Genomic DNA, 18753 nt, shown 5'->3' with positions numbered 1-18753 from the left:
CTTTATGTTCCAGGCTGTCACCTTAAGTTTCTTGTGCTGTCAGTGAACCATAACATGTAACATCTCACTCCCACCTCCATCCCCCGCCTCTTTACTGCTAATATAGTATGAGAGAGGATGCAAACACTGTGTGTGTTAAAATTATGCATAAGATTAAATGGCTTTGATCGAAGACTTCAGGACTTTCCCCTATGAATGAAGTACTTGGGCTTTGGATTCTCTGGTTGCTCAACAGATGTTTTGCTTACCTCCTGTTTCCTTGCTGTTTTCTGGACAGCCAAGACTGCTGGTTAAGTCTCTTGTTACACTTACCATGTGACTTCGGTGTCTGAAAGAGTGCCTCCCAAATTTTCTGTAACATAGCTCTGAATCATTGAGTCTTTTACTTTATCCTCTTCCTGGACAAGAGTTTTCTGAATCAAGTATTTCTAGCACTTAGAATCAAATAATATGGTCTTTTCCCAATTTACTGGAAAAGGAATTAATAGAATTTTCTTAATTTTAAGAGTTTTTCTCAAATAAGTTATTACATTTTTGATGCCTGCTTAGGTAATTGCTAACAAGCAATGGTAAGCAACTAATCTTCAATACAACTTCATTAATGTGTGACACATGAATATTATAGGGCACTCAATCAGCTGTCAGTCATGATTACCTTGACAGTTTTTTATGGACCTATGTGCTTGTGATTATGGTTTTATATTGCTGTATTGTAATGTGGTCATCTTCTACAAGTAAAAGTTCTCTTAGTTGTATGCTGGAATCAAATGAGTTATTGATGTTCCAGCCTTTTCCTGTTTCATCTAGCCTCATCTTTTGCATTCTCCATGTGTTGCTTCACCAGACTAGCTCTTGCAGTTCCTTTAACTTGGGCTCTTTTACATTTATGCTTTTGCATATGCTCTTCCTAGAAATCCCTTTCTTTCCTTTTTCACCAGTGTAATTTGTTGTCCTTTAAGCCTCAGATCAAGTGTCACCTCTTTATGGAAGTCATTTATAGGCCTCTAGCCACCTCAGTTGAGCTATTCCTGTACTGTATTTCTTTATCACTTTAGTGATAACTTCTGTCACACTGTGCAGTCCTTACTTTTGTCTGTCTCTTTCCCTAGTCTTTAAGATCCTCAGTGGTAGGGACTGTTTTTTTACTACCTTTATTAAGGCATTTAGTAAATGTTTTTAATAAATGGTGTTCTTCAGAGAACACTATGTCTTCTAGATATGCTATCATCTGAATTACTTTAAGAACCACTGCTCTAGGTTTCTAAAATTTTCACCAAGCATACTAATAATAGATTATTAACAAATTCATCTCTGAAATTCCGTTCTGTGTTCTCCACACTTGATTAGATATTGTCTACTTTTGGGAGACCTGATATACACACACACATACATATAGCCTACACAACTTCTGTGTGATATCAAATGTTCTAGCTCATATTGCCTATGGACAATATAGAAGAAACTTCCAAGATGTTTTAAACATAAATTTCAATACATTTAGGTTGACTTGGTTTTCACCTGCCCATATTTTCAGAAACAGTGCTCTACAGTATTTTTTCTTTGATAGCTAAAGAACATCATTGATTCAATCATTCATTCACTCAAGAAATATTTTATTGATTGCCTGCTATGTGCCAGGTGCTATTCTAGGCTCTGGAGAAAACAGTAGTGAACAAACATACCAAAATCCTTGCCCTCATGGATCTTATGGTTTAGTAGTGATAGGCAATAAACAAACAAATTATATAGTATATTGGATGGTTATAAATGAGATGGACAAAAATAAGGCAGGAAAGGGGAATAGAGAATGATGGGCTCAGTGAGGAGAGCTGCAATATTAAAAAATCTAGCCAGGGAAGCCTTCACTAAGAAAGTAGCATCTGAGGGGCCAGCTCGGTGGCGCAAGGGGTTAAGTGCGTGCGCTCCGCTTCAGCGGCCCAGGGTTCACTGGTTCAGATCCCGGGCGCGCACCGACACACCGCTTGTCAAGCCATGCTGTGGCAGCGTCCAATATAAAGTGGAGGAAGATGGGCACGGATGTTAGCTCAGGGCCAGTCTTCCTCAGAAAAAAGAGGAGAATTGGCAACAGATGTTAGCTCAGGGCTGATCTTCCTCACACACACACACAAAAAAAGAAAGTAGCATTTGTGCAAAGAACTAAAGGTGATGAGGGAGTGAGCCATGTGGATATTGGGGGTAGTAGAGACGCAGGCTTAGCTAAGAGCAGCCAGTACAGAGGCCCCAAAACAGAAGCCTGGAGTATTCAAGAGACAAGAGAAAGCTCTTGTGGGTAGGAAAATGGGAACCAAGGTCAAAAAGATCCTGGAGGAGCTAAGATGTTATAGGGCTTTGTGGGCCATTGAAAGACTTTTAGTCTGAGTAAGATAGAAAGGCATTGGAGAGCTTTAAGCAAAAGAATGACATCATTTGACTTATGTTTTACTAAGATCAATCACTCATGCCATATGGAGTGCTGTGTGGAAAAGAATGAAGGGGGCAAGGAGACCAGTTCAGAGGCTATTGCAGTAATCCAGGGGAGAGAAGATAATAGCTTGGACCAGTTGGTAGCAATGGTGGTGGTAAAAAGGGATCACATTCTGGATCTATTTTAAAGATAGTACTTACAGGATTTGCTAGGGGATCAGATATCAAGAGTGAGAGAAAGAGGCAAGTAAAGGATAACTCCAAAGATTTGGGTTTATGCGATTAGACTGATGAAATTGCCTTTTAAAAAATAGACACACAAGTTCTCATAGTAGTAAAGAAGCTTGTATTAGACTAACTCTCCTAGATGACACATAAACTTTAGGCAGGATACATAAAACAACTCTCTGAAGAATTTGTCCCTCAAAAGATGGGAACCATGCTGGATGAGATTTATGTTTATATGGCTTCTCCCCCTGAAAGCACTCCTAGCCTATGCAGTGTGAGGTGGCTAAAATTCAAGCAGAAAGCTGCAGTTTTATTGGCTTGAGGTGTCAAAGGACAGAGTTCAAGGCTGCCAGAGAAGCTGGGAATTAAGGAGATAAAAAGGAGGAGCCCTCAAATCTGCATATGAACTCCTGTGAAATCCTTAGCTGACTCAAACTGGCTCATGCAAGGAGGAACTTCAGAGAGGCTAGTGAAAAGCAATAACTGGAAAGATTTAAAAAGATGAGCAGAGATTCCAGGAGAGACAGAGTTTGGAATTTTAGGGGGCTTAGTAAACACCCTGGGATTTTCTTCGAAATCTCAAAAGGTGATTTGAGATGGCTCGGGAGTAAAGACTATGTCCTAGGATTAAGAATAAACAAAGTATAGTATAAATAAAGTATAAAACCAAGCCTTAAGGTGATCAAGTGATGATGTAACTGTTCAAGGGAAGGTGACTGAATCCACAGTCTCTACAATGTGTCATTCATAATGTCTAGTATACAGTGGAACATTAACAAGTTTGAGAAGAAACAGGAAAATATGATACATAGTCAACAGAAAAAGCAGTCGATAGAAGTAGACCCCTATATGAATTACATGTTGAAATTAGCAGACAGGAACTTTAAAGCTGTTATAAATATTTCAAGAGTTTAATGGGAAAGATAGTCATAATGAGTAAAGAGGTGGGGAATTTCTGCAAAAGAAAAAAATAGAAACTATAAAAATAGTTTGTAGAATTGAAATCTAGAATTGAAAAGTATATTAGCTGAAAATGAAAAATTCATTGGATGGGCTTAACAACAGATTGGAGATGTCAGAAGAAAGATTCAGTGAACTTGAAGACAGATCAATAGAAATTATCCAATCTAGGAACACAGAGAAAAAAGATTTTAAAAAAAATACCAGAACCTCAGTGACTCATGGAATAATATTAGGCAGTCTAACATATTCATGATTGGTGTCCCAGAAGGAAAGTAGAGAAAGAGTGGGGCAAAAAAAATACTTAAAGAAATAGTGGTCTAAAATTTCCCAAATTTGGTGACAACCATTATCTTACAGATCTAAGAAGCTCAGTAAGCTCCAAGCATGAAAAATACAAAGAAAATCACACTTAGACATATAATAATCAAACCAGAGATAAAGAGAAAAATTTCAAAAGCAGAGGAACATAAGACAAATTGCATACAGGAGAACAACAATGCAATTGACAGCTAATTTCTCATAAGAAGAAATCAAAGCCAAAAGACAGTGGAATGATATCTTTAAAGTGCTGAAAGAAAAAAGCTCTCAACCTAGAAATCTAGTGAAAATTTCCTTCAAAAATGAAAATATCCTTTAGATAAATGAAAGCTGGAAGACTCCATTGCAAGCAGGCTTGCCCTATAGGAAACGCTAAAGGAAATTCTTCAGGCTGAAGTGAAATAACATCAGATGGACTTAAATCTACAGGAAGGAATGAAGAGCACTGGAAATGATAAATATGTAGGTAAATGTGTAAGAATGTCTTTTCTCAATTTCTTTAAAAAGTAACTGTTTAGGGCCAGCCCAGTGTAGTAGTGGTTGTTTGCACGCTCCGCTTCGGTGGCCCAGGGTTTGCTGATTCGGATTCTGGGCACGGACCTATGCACCGCTCATCAAGCCATACTGAGGCGATGTCCCACATAGAGCAACTAGAAGGATGTGCAGCTATGACACACAACTATCTACTGGGGCTTTGGGGTGAAAAAAGGAAGAAAAGGAAGAAGATTGGCAATAGATGTTAGCTCAGGGCCAATCTTCCTCAAAAAAAAAAAAACTAATGCAAAATTTATAACATTGAATTGTAGAGTTTATAACAAATCTAGATGTAAAATATATGACAATAGCAGCACAAAGGAAGGGAATGAAATAAATTATTGCAAGGATCTTATATTTTATGTGAAGTGACAAGAATAATTTTCAGTAGTTTGTAATGAGTTAAGGGTGTATATTATAATCTCTAGAACAAAAACTTTTTTAAAAAAAGTATAACCTATCCCCTCTCTCCCTGGCCAATAAATAAATATAGCAAGAGAAGAGGAACAAAGGAGCAAAAATGAGATGGGACAAATAGAAAACAAGTAGCAAAATGATAGCTTAAACCTAACCATGTCAATAATTGCAATAAATGTAACATCATATCTAAGATCAGGAGCAAAGCAAGGATTATCCACGTTCATCAATTCTAGTCAACATTGTACTGGAGATTGTAGCCAATGCAATAAGATCAAAAAAAAAAAAAGAAAAGAAAAGACATACAGAGTTACATAGAAAGTCCTAAGGAATCTTCAAACAACTTCTTGAACTAATAAGTGAATTTAACAAGGCCTTGGGATACGTGATTCATATATACAAATCAATTGTATTTCTATAAACTAGCAGCAAACTGTTAGAAAATGAAATGTTAAAAAATATCATTTACACTAGCAGCTCCCCCCAGAAACTTAAAATACTTAGGAATAAATTTAACAAAAGAAGTATAAGACCTCTGCAGTGAAAACTACAAAACATTGCTGAGATAAAGAAGACTTAAATAAAAGGTCAAGTTTCAATAACTGCCTAAAATAAGAGTTTCAGAAACAGGGAATTTTCTCTTTCAGGAGAAAATTACCAATGAAAGTGTCCCAGAGACAGAAGTGGAAATCTTCAGATCCAAAGGGTCCACCAAATGCTGAGCGGAATGGAAGAAGAACGACAATACCCAGGGGCCAGCCTGGTGGCATAGCAGTTAAGTTTACATGCTCCGCTTTGGCGGCCTGGGGTTCACTGGTTTGGATCCTGGGCGTGGACCTACGCAACGCTCATCAAGCCATGCTGAGGTGGCATCCGACATACAGCAACTAGAAAGATGTGCAACTATGACATACAACTATCTACTGGGGCTTTGGGGAGAAAAAAGGAAGAAGGTTGGTAATAGATGTTAGCTCAAGGCCAATCTTCCTCCAAAAAAAAAAGACGATAGGTAAACACTGAGCAGTCAAGTATTAAAACCTCCCTAGGAGTCGAGACCCCTGACCTTGCTTAGTTTAATGATCAGCCAGTGATTTGAGCAGAGAGCTCAAATACCTGAAGCCAAATAAGTCTTCCACCCTCTATCACCTGAGCTGTGTGTGAATTAGGGAACACCTTCAAAGGCACAGCAAATTTACAAGTCTCCCCAGGCTTTCCATTTTTACCAGACTCTCTGGGATGGTCCATGTATATGCATGGTTTAGCAGTCATCCGGGGACATAGAGAGTCTATTATCTCAGCCTTTCTATAGCTCTCATGTTTCCAGAATCTCACCCTTAAACTGAATCTAACCTCCAGCCATGAGTTTTCGCTGTCAGAGCTGGAGAAGGTGGAAACACTCCCAGAGAGGAAGACCGTAAACTCACAGTTCTTACCCTGTGCGGTAGCGGTTGTTCATGAGTAAACATGTCTCAGATTTTTGCGTGCCTTTGGTTGTTTTCCAGTACCCTGAAGTGGTTGTTTTTAATAATTTGCCCAGGTTTATGCTTATTTTCTGAGGAATGGAATCGCTTAACTTCCTTACACTATTAAAAAATAGAGTCATGGTTATTTTATTTTAGCTGTGTCCCTTGGGGCCAATATATAGCTGGACTTCTGCTTTTCTTGTGGTGGTAATGGGTTTTTTTAATGGAGATATAATTCACATACCATAAAATTCACCCTTTTAAAGTGTACAGTTCATTTTCAGTATATTCACAAAGTTGTGTAATCACCACTAGTTCTGGAACATTTTCATCACCCCAAAAGAAACTCTATACCCATTTACAGTCACTTCTCATTCCTCCCTTCTCTCAGCTCCTGGCAACCACTAATCTACTTTCTGTCTCTCTGGATTTCCCTATTCTGGATGTTTCATATAATGGACTCATACAATATATAACCTTTTCTGACTGGCTTCTTTCACTAACCATAATGTTTTCAAAGTTCATCCATCATGTAGCATGAATCAGTACTTTATTCCTTTTATGGCTGAATAATATTCCATTGTATGGATATATAACAAATTTTGTTTGTCCATTCATAAGTTGATGGACATTTAGATTGTCCAGTTTTTTACTATTATGAATAAGGCTGCTGTGAACATTTATGTACAAGTTTTTGTGTGAACATATGTTTTTGATTCTCTTGGGTATATACCTAGGAATAGAATCAGTGAGTCATATGCTAACACTATATTTAACTTTTTGAGGAGGTAATGAAGATTTTAACTGAAACTGGGTTTCAGTCATTTAATAGGGAAATTGAATGCACTCACATTTATTGTGATTACTCCTTTGTTTTGTGTTTTCTGTTTACTAGGCTTTTCTGTTTATTGGGTTTATTTTTCTTTTCCTGCTTTTTTATTAGAATAGTCAAGCCCATGCGCTCTTGCATGCACGCTTACTCTCTCTCTCTCTCTGTCTGTCTAGTGAGATAATATGGGCATCCTATTTCTACTTTTAAATTGTTAACAGAAAAATTTAAAATAACGTGTGTATCTTAATGTCTGCAGTTAATAAAGTCTCCATTCAAGCTATGAAAGACCGTTAGTATGCTTTCAATTTGCTCTTTTCCTACCATCTCCCTAATGCAGTCACCTGGAATCTTTGCACTAGATTCTCTTGTGTCTTTTACCTTCTTACATTATGCTTTAATGATTTTCTATCCATGCTTATCAATGTTTCTGATTTATTTGCCCAGCACTATTTCTTATATAACATACTTGTCTTTTTCCTGGATGCATTATTTATTTTGCAGGAGAACTTTCTCAAGGAATTATTTCAGATAGGCTTTATGGCTGATAAATTTTCTGAGTCTTTTAATATTAAAAAAGTCTTTATTTTACCCTTGCTCTTGAATGATAGTTAGACTGGATTTAAAATCATTTTCCCTCAGTACTCTGAAGATATTTCCCCATGGTTTGCTAGCTTCCGTTGTTGCTACTGAGAATTTTGATGTCAGTCTGATTCTTAGTCTTGATTCCTCTCCCTAGAAACTCTTAGGACTTTCTTTAGCCTTCAAGTTCTAATACTTGACTGCTCAGTGTCTAGGTATTGTCTTTTTTTTTTTTTCGGAGGAAGATTGGCCCTGAGCTAACATCTCTTGCCAATCTTCTTCCTTTTTTCTCCCCAAAGCCCCAGTAGATTCTTGTATGTCATAGTTGCACATCTTTCTAGTTGCTCTGTGTGGGATGCCGCCTCAGCATGGCTTGATGAGTGTTGCGTAGGTCCGTGCCCAGGATCCAAACCAGTGAACCCCAGGCCGCCAAAGCGGAGCACGTGAACTTAACTGCTACGCCACCAGGCTGGCCCTGGGTATTGTCGTTCTTCTTCCATTCCGCTCAGCACTTGGTGGACCCTTTCGATCTGAAGATTTCCACCTCTATCTCTGGGACACTTTCATTGGTAATTTTCTCCTGAAAGAGAAAATTCTCTGTTTCTGAAATTCTTATTTTAGACAGTTATTGAAACTTCTAAATCTATCCACCATGGTTTGTAACTTTTTTACCTTCCGTTTCTTTGTCCTTTTGTACTGTATGTTTCAAGAGTCCTCAGTAAAATCTTCCATTTCACTTATTCACCCTGCAGTTCATTCCAGTTAACGCAATTAACTGTGAAATTAGCTCTAATAACATCATGACAGTATATGTGCCTGGGAGCAGTGTGCTTTCTCTACATATGTCGTATTTTAATTTGTCCAGGAATGAACAAATATAGCAGTTCTAGGGTATGTTCATGCTTTGTGTATTCAACAAGTCTAAAGGTAGAAACTTCCTGCAGGATTTTAAAATGCTCTGTGGTGTTCCATGTAGATCAGTACCCAAAGACATGTCTCCTCTGCTCCCCAAGTTTTTAGATGCCTGATTTCCTCAAATGTATTCTCTTTGTTGTATGTGTGTCTCTTCTCCAGAGTGCTGATTTTCCTCATCTGTTTGGTAATTTTTTTGGTGATTTGCTCATCTTTGTGTTTTACAGTCCGTCCACCTGCTTGAGTGTTCACTAGCTCACTGCCAATGATTGTGGGGTGGGACAGGACAAGCTGCTGAGGAGAAGGCTGGTGGTGCTTGTCTTCTGGTCTGGGTGCTCTCCTTCCCTCTCTAGAGTCAGAAGCCCCCTGTGACACAGCACTGCTCTGCAGCCCAGTACGCATCCTTACTGCTTTAGCCTGGGTCATGCGTCTGTTGACTGCTGCTGAGCGTAAGCCAGGGCCGGGAAGAGGAGGGATCTAATCTGCCCAGCTGTTCCAGATGCAGCTCGCTGATTAATCATCCTGATGTGTGTCTGACTGTGTCATCCCTCCCAGCTGTCTGTGTCCCTTGACTCTGGCCCGAAGCTGTCTTCTGACCACTCCTGCATTTTGCAGATGTCTTTTTCTACATGTGGCTCAGGCTGTGACTTTCTTCAGTTTATCGTCCCCCACCCCTCCACCCCGCCCTAAATTTGATCTTGTTTGCTTCCAGGAGACGGCTGATAGTCTTTTCTTAATTTCCCAGGCATTTATGATTTGTATTTGTTGAATTTAAATATTGTTTTCTCAGAAAAGTTTTCCTTAACCACCCAATTTAAAATAACTTCCCAGTTACTTTGTATCCCATCATCTCAGGTTATTTTCATTATAGCATTTGTCTCTACCTAATATTTATCTGTCTTTTGTCAGTCTTCCCAAACCTAGATGCAAACTTCATTAGAGGCCTTGTATGTTCTGTTTACCACTGTATCCCAAGTGGTTAGAACAGTGTTTGGTAGATAGTAGACATTCAATGTGTGATAGTTGAAGTAAGTAACTTGATCTCTAAAAAACAAAATCATAGGGGGCCAGCCTGGTGGCGTAGTGGTTAAGTTCACATGCTCTGCTTCTGCGGCCCAGGGCTCACGGGTTTGGATCCTGGTCATAGACCTGCACACTGCTCGTCGGGCCATGCTGTGGCTGCATCCCATATATAGGGTAGAGGAAGATGGGCACAGATGTTAGCTCAGTGACAGTCTTCCTTGAGAAAAAGGAGGATTGGCAACAGATGTTAGCTCAGGGCCAGTCTTCCTCGTACACACACACACACACAAATTGTATATCACATCTGCTTGAATTATAAAAATTTTAGATTTTACACCAGGAACCCAGCTTAGCAAATATTCTGTATTAACTTCTTTATTCAAGACAGAAAACTTTTATTAACCAAATAATTGTTTTTGGCCGAGAAGCAATACGTTAATCCATGGACTGATATAAAATATAAACCTCTAGCACTTCAGTCTACATGTCATTAAAGCAAAGTTTGGGGGGAAAAAAATGTAAAGCTTTGATTTCTAAGAACAGCATTACGAAATAACCAGAAATAGTCATAATTATATTTGCTTATAGTTTGTATGGCTATATGAGATACAGTCTATTCTCAGGTAAATTGTATGTTGAAATGCATCATGTCCTCATGCCATATTATTGTGGAGCTCCTTTAGCAAACTCAAATTTCCAAATTCTTAAAATAGGTTAAGGATTCACTCTACCAAATAAAATTTTTATTTTTGCTCCCTGTATCTCTTAGAGTAAATTTGGTAGCTCTAGTCGGCTGACCAGCCAACATGTGATAGTAATGAACAGTTTTTTAATTTAAAAATCGTTGTTTTGAGAGTTAATCTCTTAATTAAATATTGTATTGGAAAAACAGAAAAATTCATTTAGGTACAGTCAAATTCACTGCTCATGTAATAATTCAAGGAAAGAAAATTCCATGTCTCAGCAAGTTTTGAATAGGCCTCTATTGTTAAGTATATTATTTTTTTTGGTCCCCTTATAATTAGTATTACAAAATGTTATAATGTTTTCTACATAGAGATCAAATTTATTCCCACATTTTTCCTTGAAAGTGTTTTAATTTTATATTGAAAAAAGCAAAGAAGTCACTTTATAGAAAACAATCAAAATTCATCTGTTCTGTAAAGCAAAGAATATTTATTTTGTGCCATTTGGAAATCTGTGGGTTACTTATACTCTTACCATCAAGAGAATGAGCTTAAACTTTACAGACTTAACCTCTCACTGTTGTAATTCTGATGGAAATTATTTTAATTTTGTTCTACTTCTTTTATTGTTTAGGCAAAGATGCAATTTACACAATTCCAGTGAAAAACATTCTTGCTGTGGAAAAACTGGAAGAGAGCTCTTTCAACAAGAAAAATGTAAGTTACATAAATAATTATTTAAAGCTTTTTAAACTGTATATATTATTCAGTTGAAATTTTTCAAGAGGTTTTTTTTTTTTTTTTTTTTTTTTTTTTAGTATTTGCCATTAATAGTACTTTATAATTGCTGGCTAGAACTCTGTTTTAAAATTGTCCGTTATTATTGATGCCTATATAGTCTGCCTAGCCTATTAAGTTAAAGGCACTTTTCTCAATACTTCCCTATTATCAGACTTCTCAATTTGACATTTACGTCTTTAATAATATAGTCCCAACCAATCTGTCAACCTTATCTTCTGCTACCACTCAGTACGTACCATACACTGAAACCAACAAAGATGATTTCCTTGTTTCTCTATATTTCCTCACTGCTTTGCCTTTACTTATACCTTGTCCTCCATCTGAAATTCCCTCCCTTTATTCCTGTTTATATGATAGTCCATTCCTTTGGACATGCGTTGCTTCTAAAAATTCTATTCTGTTGTACTACTTAGTACCATGCGACTCAGATTGTCCTGGGGACTAACTGGCTTGAAAAGTAACAATTCATAAGATACTTGAGCAGCAGTTATCTAGCCAAGCAAATTGTATTTCTGTGATATAACTTGTCCTGTTTTTACTGTGTGTTCATTTTTAGACTCTGTCACTAACTTTTTATCTTAATTGCCTATGAAGATGTTCCAGGTAATACATACAGAGAAACCACTCTATGTCCAGGCAAATAATTGTGTAGAAGCTAATGAATGGATAGACATACTCTGCAGGGTGAGCCGATGCAATCAGAACAGGCTCAGTTCTTATCATCCCTCTGCATATCTAAACGGGAGCTGGCTCTGCTGTCAGGAGACCAGTGAAAACGCTCGTGGCTGCAAGCCATGTACTGCGTAAGTTTCTTTCTGATTAAAAAAGCAATGTTTTGAATGCAGTGTATCCATACAATGGAATATTATTCAGCCATAAAATGGAATGAAGTCCTGACACATGCTACAACACGAAGGAACCTTGAAAACATGCTAAGTGAAAGAAGCCAGACACAAAGGCCATATACTATATGATAACATATATAAAATGTCCAGAATAGGTAAATTCATAGAGACAGAAAGTAGATTAGTGGTTGTGAGGGGCTGGAGGGAGGAAGGAATGGAGAGTGCTGATGGATACAGTGTTTCTTTTTGGGCTGATGAAAATGTTCTCAAAATAGTGGTTGGCACCAGTCAAAAAAAAGGGGGCAATGTTTAAGTAGATGCACAAGCCTGAGCAAGATACCAAGGAAGAAGGGCTTAACATTCTCTTTCTAATTGTATGGCACAGCCATTGTAGCCCTATAGACTTCAGAAGTAATGTATTGCTTTTATGATGAGGCATAGGTTATGAAAATGATTTCACTTTAAAAGTCCCCTTCTTTTGATTAGAGTCACATAATGACCAAACCTCTCTTGGACCCATTTTATTTAATTATCAAATGACACTAGATTTCTGAGGTTTCTTTTGCAAAATTCTCTGATTCTGTTTTTTAGTCTCAAACCATCAAAAGTCTTTGGCATGTTTACAAAGTGAAATTTTTCCAATGTGTTTAATTTCATTTTTACCATAGAGGTGTCCCTGCAGACATCCAAATAGATATTGATGAAGATAGAGAAACAGAAAGAATTTATTCCCTTTTTACCCTCAGTTTACCTAAGCTGCAGAAAATGGAAGGTAAGTATACAATTAAAATATTTCTATATAACCATGATCCTTCATTACCAATTCCTGAAGTATTGCTTTGGCATTATCTTCAAGTTGAAAATACTCATTTACCAAAATGTTACTTATATGAAAGTTGACAAACTCCCAAAGGGGGCTTTTTCATAGATATTCATGAAGTAAAAATACTGTTTTTGCATAAATGTGATGATCATAATTAATAAAATGAATGTATTTTGGTTATCTATGCATTTCCAGGGGAAATCCCCCCAGGTTGAAAAGTCCTTATTTATGCTACAAATTACATTTTTGGAATTTAGTTGTCTGATGAGAGATTTTACTACTCCTTGTAGAGGCTTGTGGAACTATAGCAGTCTATCAAGGACCACAGAAAGAGCCTGATGATTATTCTAACTTTGTAATCGAGGATTCTGTAACAACCTTTAAGACAATTCAGCAGATAAAAAGCATCATAGAGAAGCTAGATGAACCTCATGAAAAGTATAGGAAGAAAAGATCAAGTAGTGCAAAATATGGGAGCAAGTAAGTATTTTTAAGATACTTGAAACATAGTTTGGGATTGCCTCTACTACTCTGTACTCACACCTGAATACAGGCCTCCTGCTACCTTCATCTTTCAAGACCCAGCTCAGAACCTTTCTCTTGTGCGCGAGTTTCCCTGGCCATCACACAGCGCTCTTTGTCTTCAGTTCTGGCATCATTTCATTATATTGGTGCTGTACTTGATCACCACTTATAGTGTTATACTCCAATGTAATTCATTAAATCGAATACTTTTGTTTTTACTGATCTTCTTCCTTCTTAATGTCTCCGATGGTGCCTTATACATACTAAGGAAAAAAAAATCAGCCATGAAAGTGCTAAAAGTATTTTATAGTTGATTCTTTGGATCCATCTCAGACGTAGATGGATACAACAGTGGATCCATCAACAGCAGCAGCAACAGCTAACATTTATTAGGAGCCTGTTCCACCACCGGGCACCATACTTATACTTTACATCGTATCATGTAGATTGTTTTTAGCAGCAAGTAACAAAAAGTCCTAATTGAAGTGGGTTAACCAATAAGAAACTTTTTTTTTTTTTTTTTTTTTTGTGAGGAGATCAGCCCTGTGCTAACATCCGCCAATCCTCCTCTTTTTTTTTTTGCTGAGGAAGACGGCCCTGGGCTAACATCTGTGCCCGTCTTCCTCCACTTTATATGGGACGCCGCCACAGCATGGCTTGCCAAGCAGTGCGTTGGTGCGCGCCCGGGATCCGAACCAGCGAACCCCGGGCCGCCGCAGCGGAGCGCGCGCACTTAACCGCTTGCGCCACCGGGCCGGCCCCGCAATAAGAAACTTTTTAATCTCACACATTAAGTCCTAACTTCCACACTTGGTTAGCTCAGCAGCTCAACATTGTCACAAGGACCATCCAGCCACTCAGCCATCTTCAACAAGATGATTTCTCTCTTCCTCAGGCGTGTCCCCTCGTGGTCACAGATGGCTACAGTAGTTCAGAGCCTCACATTTTTATCTAATAGTGTCCAGAGGCAGAAAGAGCTGTTTCTTTCACACTAAGAGAAAAGAACCTTATCTAAAGGTACCTCTAAGTTCCCCTGGAACACAGGGCTGCCCAGTACTAGCACTAGAATCAGTGTTCTGTTTGCACAGAAGTAAATAGAAAGAGGATGGTTCTTAGACCAGCAAATAAGTGTTTGCCACAATGTACACTGTCTTACTGATCTTCACATCAGCCCAACATGGCTATGTTCCCATTTTACAGCTAGAGAAACTGAGGCTCAGGAAAGTTAAGTGCCTTGCCTAAGGTCACACAGCTGATTAGTGAGGGGGCTTTGAATCCTGGCCCCACCATTTTAAGTATTCTTTAAAAATTATGTGGATTAATAATTATATTTGTGATTTATGAACCATAAAAATAAGTTTGACAGGTATAAATATTGATCTTCTCCCTGGTTAGAAGGCTCGGTGCATGCGAAAGGTTATTGTAAGCATCCTGATTCTGTCTTTTCTACCTTAGTATAATAGATTCTCTTCCAACAGTTATAATGCAGTTTTTTTGGAGTCCTGGGAAGTTTCTATATGAGATCCTAGTCAATGCTTAACCATCCTTCTTAACTAGTACCCCCACATACCCACACACTGTACGCCTTCCCAGCTTTATTTTTCTCCATTAAAAACACCAGTCTCTCTTGTACTAAATATTTCACATGTCCGTTTTTTTCCGTGTACCAGAATGTAGGCTCCATGAGGGCAGGGTTTTGTCTGTTTTGTTCACTACTGTATTCACAGCTTCTAAAATAGTGCCTGATATTTAATAGGTGGTCAGTAAATGCTTGTTGAATTGATGAAATAAGACTTGGCGTGAGAGATTATCAAGGGAAAATTATAAATACTTAATACTGTGAGATATTTGTCACTTTTTAAAATGTTATATTTTTTAACTTTTGAAAAATTATTTTCTTTTATTATTTTCTAGGGAAAATCCAATAGTTGGGAAAACATCTTAGAGTTTGACCAATTGCTTCAGAAGAACTGGAAAATATTTTTGTTGGAGTTTTTCAATTCATCATATATTTTGTTCATAGTATTTAAGAATGAACATTGGCTTCAGTGTCACCTGCATTCACATTGTATTTAATATTTAATAATTGAAATTAACAGTTTGGGAATCCTGGCACTGATGTATTACTAGAGAATTTGAAACCCAAGATTCCCTTCATATCTTATGTGTCGAAAGCCATCTTTCTGCAACTTCTTTTTAATAGAAAGACTCTTCCTAAAGAAGCTTTGTAACAAAAGGAGAACTCCTCCATAGCAAGAAACCATCTCTTCTAGTAACACTCCGTGTTCTGTGGACTTTTCACTACCATTAGTGCCTGCTCTATACTGCCAACATTGTGTTTTACTAGAAAATCCCAATCCATGACAATTCAGTTTTCCATTTAGTTCTTCTAGACCTTCCCTCTTCAAAAAAGAAAAAAAAAAAAGATTTTCCTGTGGTCCGTTAGTCATTAGAGATTGCATTAGGGACAGTGACAGGAACTTTAGAAAACTGCCAGAGCGTCCTTGAAAGTTGGTAGATCTTTTGCCTATTTAAAGATGTAAACAGAACTCAGACAGGAGGAATCAGGGAACATGTACTATTGTGTGCATCTTGTTTACATTTTGGATGAGTGATGGCAGATGAAATAAAATGAGACCACTAAATTTTTTTCATTGTTTTAAATATCAGGTACTCATTTTCTTGATTTGAGAGTTCAGGTTAACCACGTTCTAAGAACGTCTCTTCTGAAAAGAAAGAGAGTGAACAGTGAAAGAAAGTGGTGGGAAAATCACTTGACTTCACCTGTTACTCCATGTTGTTATAAGGGTCACCATCAGGCCGCCCTCCTCCTGCAGGAGATTGAGAGCTAACCTAGAACAGTCACTTGGCGCACTTTAACCCTCTGGGCTGTCCAGAGTATACTTCAGATACCCCTCGGTGTCTAGTCTTATGATCAGTTGAATGATCAGTGTTTAAGTCTAGAAATAGTGCTTTCCTGACAATGTTTATATCTCACTGCTGTTTCTTTATTGCCTGCTAGCCGAATGGAATTTGGGCTAGCAACTGTTTGAATCTTATTTTTCCCTAATAATTTACTTTTATCCTAAAAACCATAACTGTAAATAAGCAGTCGAAGCAAGTTGCTACCTTGACATTAAGAGGGATACACTTTGCTTCATCAGTATTAAAACCATGGTACTCTTATTTTGTCTTTTTAAATTCAGAAGATTTTCTAGACGTGGTACTTTTGAACTTTGGAGTATTTACACGTGTTTCTGTTTAAAACTGTGACTTATTAATGTAAGTCTAGCTAGTCATGCTTTTTTTTTGTTTCCCTGAGCATAAGCTATATTTCAAGATACAGTTTGCCAATTATGTTATTGGTGAGTAATTGTTTTTAAATTATATTGTTACTAGGTAATATTTTTAAAGACCGTTGACACACAATCAGAGTTGTTCCATAAATGATTATAACTGAGCAATGTATTTCTCTAAATTACTTGTAAAAATCAATTGGTTTTATTTAAGAATCAGTCCTAGTCCGCATTATGGTAGCTTATTCCTGGCCCATTTTAAAGACAAGTTTGAAAGAGTCCTTTAAATTTTACGAATTTCTAGATTCCATAAACTACACTGATTTATAAATGTGAAAGAATTTAACCATTTAATAAATTTCTCATTGTTGAATTTCATTCAGATTGAAAATTCCTTTTAAGAGTCTTTGAAATGTCTACCTGAAAAGGACATCTGAGCATTGCCAGGTACCACTCATTACTCTTTAGTGGCTTTTTTAGTCCTCTGCTATTTTTTCAAGGTAAAAGAAATATTCTCCTAGTATTTCTAATATCAAATCCCCAATTATGATTGTTTTTAAAGATAACGGCATTATCAAAGGGACCAAGGCTGTGTGAACACAGTACTCTGAATTTAAAGGGAAGAGTGCAGTCATCTCATTATTTTCTTCACATGACATTTTTAACCAACCAGTTTGACTGGAGTTAACCAGCTTGGCACAGCCTAAAAAGAAGTAATGTGAAATTAATTTTCTTTGAAAGTCTTCTGAAATAAGAGACCATGTCAGTAGGACCCTAAGATAACCAGGGTACGTGCTTCCAATGGCCTCCTTCCTCCACTGTTATTATGAGTACTTTGATTTTTACCAACTGGTTAGCTTTATCTGCCTTTTCCACACTTGAAAAAATACATGGCAGCTTACTTCACCATAAAAACCCACAAACCCCAAGAAGGAAAGAAAAGGATGCTGTAGAGAAACTCTTGCCATAAATGCCAGTTCTGGTTCTTAGTTTAGCCGTTTCCAGCAGTTGAAATTGTGGTGATCTATTGCTTGTTTTGTTGTTGTTGTTTGTTTTGTTTTTTGTTTGGCTTTTTTTTTAATGTGCATTTAATTAGATGATATTATTATTAGGCAATAGCAAAGTTTTTTACTCCCAGGAATATAATTTATCAAATTGAATGATTTTATTTGCCAAAGAAATATGTTTATAATATCACGGGTAATGGTTAAGTGTCAAAATGCTTATTATACAAAAAAAGTGATGAATGATGTGGCTTTTGTTTCTGTTTCTGAAGCCTAATTTCATTCATTTATCAGAAAGGCTCATTCATGCCACATTTTAGAAAACAGATTTTTTTTTTTTAAGTAAAAGCACCTTTAATTTGTTCTAACGGTACATCCTGTAAGACAGAATGCTATCAAGCCTTTTAGGTGTCCTTACAGTGTGTGAAAATACAGGACTCATTCTAGAGAGAAATTACCAGTCTTGATTGATATTATCTGATCCATTTTTATTAACTTGGAAATTAATATGTTGCTAGTAAATATTGGTTTTTACAGTGTCCAGTTTGAAAATGTAAGTTATCAAAATTTAATGTAGTGAATTTGTGTAACCATGTTGTATTGTTGAGAATGTATTTTTATTTAAATTTTATTTTCTTATCAAGAGTATTATAAAAATTAAAAACTTTTTTAACTGTCGCTTGGAAATAACTCAAATAAATTACAAGAAGCCTGTCCGTTTTTTGTGAGACCTTACTTTCTTACTGATTTAGGAATTCTTTTTGTTTGAAATTATCGTACCTTGGGCTAGCCCGGTGGCGCAGTGGTTAAGTGTGCACGCTCCGCTTCGGCGGCCCAGGGTTTGCAGGTTCGGATCCCAGGTGCGGACCTACGCACCACTTGTCAAGCCATGCTGTGGTGGTGTCCCATATAAAGTAGAAGAAGATGGGCACGGATGTTAGCCCAGGGCCAGTCTTCCTCAGCAAAAAAGAGGAGGATTGGCAACAGATATTAGCTCAGGGCTGATCTTCCTCACAAAACATAAATAAATAAAATAATAAATAAAATAATTGTACCTTGCCTATTAGGGAACAGCAAAAG

The 18753-nt window shown here is 37.3% G+C and overlaps 1 protein-coding gene across 2 annotated transcripts in view; it reads left to right on the top strand.

Moving 5' to 3' along the window:
• Positions 1–18387, top strand: part of RASA2 (RAS p21 protein activator 2) — a 113372-nt gene extending 94985 nt beyond the window's left edge. For both annotated transcript variants that reach the window (XM_058551901.1, XM_058551900.1), the window contains exons 20-24: positions 11014–11096; positions 11775–11983; positions 12694–12797; positions 13139–13328; positions 15288–18387. In XM_058551901.1, the coding sequence (XP_058407884.1) occupies positions 11014–11096; positions 11775–11983; positions 12694–12797; positions 13139–13328; positions 15288–15318 (617 nt within the window). In that variant the 3' untranslated portion in view covers positions 15319–18387. The remainder of the gene's footprint in view (positions 1–11013; positions 11097–11774; positions 11984–12693; positions 12798–13138; positions 13329–15287) is intronic.
• The last annotated feature ends 366 nt before the right edge of the window (positions 18388–18753 follow it).

The sequence above is a fragment of the Diceros bicornis genome, chromosome 2, assembly GCF_020826845.1.
Source record: "Diceros bicornis minor isolate mBicDic1 chromosome 2, mDicBic1.mat.cur, whole genome shotgun sequence".
NCBI classification, from domain to species: Eukaryota; Metazoa; Chordata; class Mammalia; order Perissodactyla; family Rhinocerotidae; genus Diceros; species Diceros bicornis.
Note: the sequence above shows the minus strand (reverse complement) of the source record. Positions and strands in the feature narration are given on the sequence as shown.